Source organism: Cryptomeria japonica, unplaced genomic scaffold (assembly GCF_030272615.1).
Source record: "Cryptomeria japonica unplaced genomic scaffold, Sugi_1.0 HiC_scaffold_87, whole genome shotgun sequence".
NCBI classification, from domain to species: Eukaryota; Viridiplantae; Streptophyta; class Pinopsida; order Cupressales; family Cupressaceae; genus Cryptomeria; species Cryptomeria japonica.
The window spans coordinates 61,674-66,308 of NW_026728909.1; the positions used below are offsets into that span (position 1 = coordinate 61,674).

Here is a 4,635-nt window from a genome sequence, read left to right on the forward strand (position 1 = left end):
AAGTTTAATTAAAAGGGGAGAAGGGGGAATTTAATTAAATAAAGTAATTTATTTAATCAAAGGCTAGAAAAGGCTTAGGTGAACTTAATTAAATAAATTGAGTAATTCATTTAATCAAATAGATGAATATAAAGAATTTAATTAAATAGAAGAATGAGATTAAAATAAATATTAAATATTCATTTAGGAAAGTGGTCAGATTTATACGTCTACAATAATTACTATCATATCACCAATAATGTGATAAAGGCAATTTGTATGTAATATATAGTTACGGAAAAATTTCTCCCATCTTATTATTATAGTTTTAAAATTTTAAATATGTGTATATCCATGCAAATTTATTAGAATCCACTATTATGGATTGAGTTGATACAATATGTATTGGAAAGTAGATTAGTTTTGTGTTGAGTATATTTATTTATTAATTCTTACTCTATCTTATTAGCACCATATGTCCTTGTCACATCAAAGAGTGACATATCTTACTACAAACATAAAATAAATACATAATGAATACATATTTCAAAATTAGAAATATATAACAACTTTCAACTAAAAAATATAAAATTAATTTCAAGTAAAATGAAATAATCTTTCCAAATAAAATAACTCATAACATTTAAATAAAAATAAGAACAAGAAAAAAAAAATGTCAAGTAATATAATTTTAATTATTGTAAAGTAATTTGGCTCATGGGTTCCTTTCCCTATTGAGGTGGTTGGAGATAGGGTGAAGAACTGATAGTGCTAAGTGCAAAAGTGTGTGGACTTCTTAAAGGCCTCCATTAATGTAGTGAGTCTAGATCATGTCAACTCGTCCTTTGCATTCACAAACAACCAAAAACCTAATCAAGATATTCCAAAAGGTAATAATGTGAAAATTGAAACTTAGTTTCTCTAGTATGTTTAGTTTGAATGTAAAGCTGATAAGAGATATTGGATGTAGCTACTATGTAGGATTTTGTCTAAGTAAGTAAGAGTAGAGATGCATTCTGGCCCTATTTTAGATTTGTTATTTAATTGAAAAATTTTCAATTTTTAATATATATGGAATGCAACACCCAAAAGTAGCTAGTTTACAAAAAAATCAATTGTGACTCAAAATTTTATTTGATGAATGTAAATAATCTATATTTTAAAATTAAGATTTATAATTCAAAACAAGTAAATATCTGTATTATTTGAATATATATATATATATTTAATATATTAGAACTTAAAATGTTAAAAAGATAACTGCATATGGATTAGCTTTTCCTCATTACCCATTAAAATACCGATGGAATTTTATTTACAATAAACTGTGATACTTGGAAACTGGCATGTATACCTTACACCAACCGATGGCTTATTTACATGACTCTACCAAATGATAGTTTATGCCACCATATATCAGATACTAAATACACGGGTGATAAGATCATAGCTGATTATTTGGAGGTTATAATGACTATGATGATCCTATATATATCTAGGGACAGAATACAATACTATAGTCGGTGGTACCAGAGGGGCAGGTGAAAGTGCTGGAAGAATCGTCCTTAGCATAACTGTATGCCTGTGGGCACTGGTTCTTGAACATCATCGAGTAGTTTGTGGCGGGGCAGTTCTTGACATAGGAACCTCTGCAGCAATACTGGTCAGTTTGAAAGACAGTACAGGCACTATTGCATCCACCATTCACCTTCAATTCAGCAGGGCAAGCAGCATTCACGTCGGCTTTGCATGCAGGGGCAGTGCACTGTCCATTTGTAGGATTGATGGAGAGAGGAACGTTGAAGCCGTCAACCAGGGAGACATCGTAGAAGTCCTGGTTGCCATCTCCATTTAGGGTGTTCTCGACCAGCGTGGTCGGAACGCCCCCCGAGACTTGGCAGCTCAGTTGGCCGTTGCAGTCACCAGTTTGACAGGTTCCTCGGCCGCTCGCATCGAAAGAACAGCCAGTTCGGCCCCAGAATCTTGCCGCCTTTGTCCCTGCCGGCACATCGACGGTCCATGTCTGACCTTGGTCAAGCTGCTGCCCTCCTCCTGGTAGTCCTGCCGCCCAAACTGTGTACCCGCACTGGTTTCGTATATCAAACTTAACTGCCCACGCCTCTGCAACAAAACATACACACACAAAAATTATCGTAAGGCCTAGAGAGATGTATATACCATTCAACAACCTACAACACGTATTATTTTACCAACACATCTTACGTTGCATATGCAAAGATATGGCCAGTCCAGCCACAAGAACAAGCGCAAGATCTGATACCATGGCCATTATACCGTCTGAATTGAACGATTGAATGAAGATAGATAGATTGGGTATATGAGGAGGGATTATTCATTTATATAGAAAAAGATCGCTCCGCCGGTCATGAAGGAAGCAACAGAGGAAGGACCCGGCATGAGAAGGCTAGTATCGTACGCATTCCGGTTACAGAATTCAAGCTTGCATTTATAACATGACTTGACTTCAGGTAAGAGCTGCCCAGTTTCCAACCGTAAGGGTCATCAATATTCAGATAATAGCTGTAATATTAAAGACAACCAAGTTTCACAACAAATCAAACCAACAAAACATAAATAGCCATATGATATGGGAAAAAAGGATGTTGGATTTAGTTTCATTGAACTTTAACTCTAAAGTAGCCAAATAAATATATAAGGACTTCCTAAAGTTTATTTTTTTATTTATTTTTGTAGCCCCCACCAATATTGTATAATAGACAAATTAGATATGGGACTGAGCATTAAGACTTCTATTTGAAGACCAACCCTAGATAACACCCTTGGCCCTTCAACTATTAATAAATAATTTAGAGCCAACTACCTTAAGAATAAATATATAACGGGGTGAAGGACTCCCTTGTAAGATAAAATAGGACAAGAATGAAATATTGAAAAAAGAATTTAATATGATCTAACAAATATATTTTTCAAATTACCAATATAAACCTGTAAATTGGGAAAGAAATCTAGACTCCTAAAGAGGAATTGCTTATCTACAAAGAGAAAATATTCTCAAGGAGTTTCAAGCCTTTTGCAAATAGGGAAGGGTTGCAAAGAAGATGTAAGGGAGTTTAGATTACTTTCTTAGAATTTCTTAGTCATAGTTAAAATTTTATGTATGATTACTTATTTTTAATCTCATTGTTTGAAACTAAGTATATACAAAGAAAAAAAATCTTAAAATAATCATAAAAAAAATCTCTGACTAGAAAATTTTAAATATTTAGAAAATATAGTTGTCCTTTTAGATTTGCAAATTTCTAAAAAAAACTTGTTCCCCTAGACCTGAATCGACATTTCAAGATATTCTTATTTCACTATTGATAATAATTTAGTCTATTTTTTTAAATCATAAGTTCATATTCCACTACTTATTTAACATTTTTATTTGAAAGCAAATAATACCTATTTAAAAATTAAACCAATTTTTTGAAATTATTATAATATTAGTTACAAAAGTCAATTAAAATGTATATTTTTCAAATATTAAATTTTAAACTATTGATATGTTGAGTATTAATTAATAAGTTGTAATCTCACTTTTAATTATTGACAAACTTGAAAAATTTATAAATACATTAATAAACATAAAATTTTAAAAATAGATTGAGAAACATTCATAAGAAAACAAAGTATATAATTTAGAAAAATGGATCAATCAAACAAAATATCAAGTTTAACCAAAAGAAATTGTAAGCTTTTCCAATTTGATTCTATGAACTTAACATCTTCTTCAAATAATTTTTCTACAGTTTTTTTGTTTGAACATTATTTATTAATAAATTGTATTCTCACTTTTAATTACTAATAAACTTAAATAAATTTATAAATACATTAATAAGAATAAATTTAAAAAATAGATTTAAAAACATTTATAAGAAAACAAAATATATAATTTTTAAAAAGTGGGTCAATCAAACAAAATATCAAGTTTAAGCAAAAGAAATTCTATGAAGTTAACATCTTTATCAAGATAATTTTACATCTTCCGATTTGATTCTTAGGGTACCTTGGCTTTTCAAGTCACTGAAATAGTTAGAATCAAAAACTGGCCAGCTATTACCTAGAGTCATTTCATGTATTCAATGCAGGTTTGAGTTCTGATAAACCAGGGCTCTCGTAGCATCCACGGCTTCTCAGCCGGGTCCATGCTAGTTTGCTTCCTTCTGAAGTTATTACGGTCGAAAACTGGGCAGCGGTTACCTGAAGTCAAGTCATGCACTAAATGCAACCTGAAGTCAAGTCATGCACTAAATGTAAGTTTGAATTCTAATAACAAGGGCTTTCGTACGATGCATTGACAATTCTATGAATACAATACATGTTACACATTTTATGCATATAATACATGTTGCATATACATATAACTGCATCTAGATGCATCTTAGAATCTTATTCATACAATGCATGTTACACATCCTATGCATATAATGCATTTTACATAGACATATAACTACATGCAGATGCATCGTAGAAGCTGGATAGACGGTGCCCTCGTACGTCACACTACTGCTCAGACTGAGTCCATGCTTCCTTCGTGTCTGCCCGGGAGATCTTTTCCTATATAAATGATGAATCCTTCTTCATATACTCAATCTATCCATCTTCATTCGACCGTTCAATACAGACGGTATA

The 4,635-nt window shown here is 31.8% G+C and overlaps 1 protein-coding gene across 1 annotated transcript; it reads right to left on the bottom strand.

Moving 5' to 3' along the window:
• Positions 1-1,287: 1,287 nt before the first annotated feature.
• On the bottom strand, positions 1,288-2,269 carry LOC131056008 (pathogenesis-related thaumatin-like protein 3.7). Its single transcript, XM_057990326.2, has 2 exons — positions 2,203-2,269; positions 1,288-2,100 (listed from the first exon to the last, which is right to left on the bottom strand). Exons 1-2 carry the CDS (start codon positions 2,267-2,269, stop codon positions 1,475-1,477), a joined length of 693 nt encoding a protein of 230 aa, XP_057846309.1. The 3' UTR covers positions 1,288-1,474.
• Between the last annotated feature and the right edge of the window lie 2,366 nt (positions 2,270-4,635).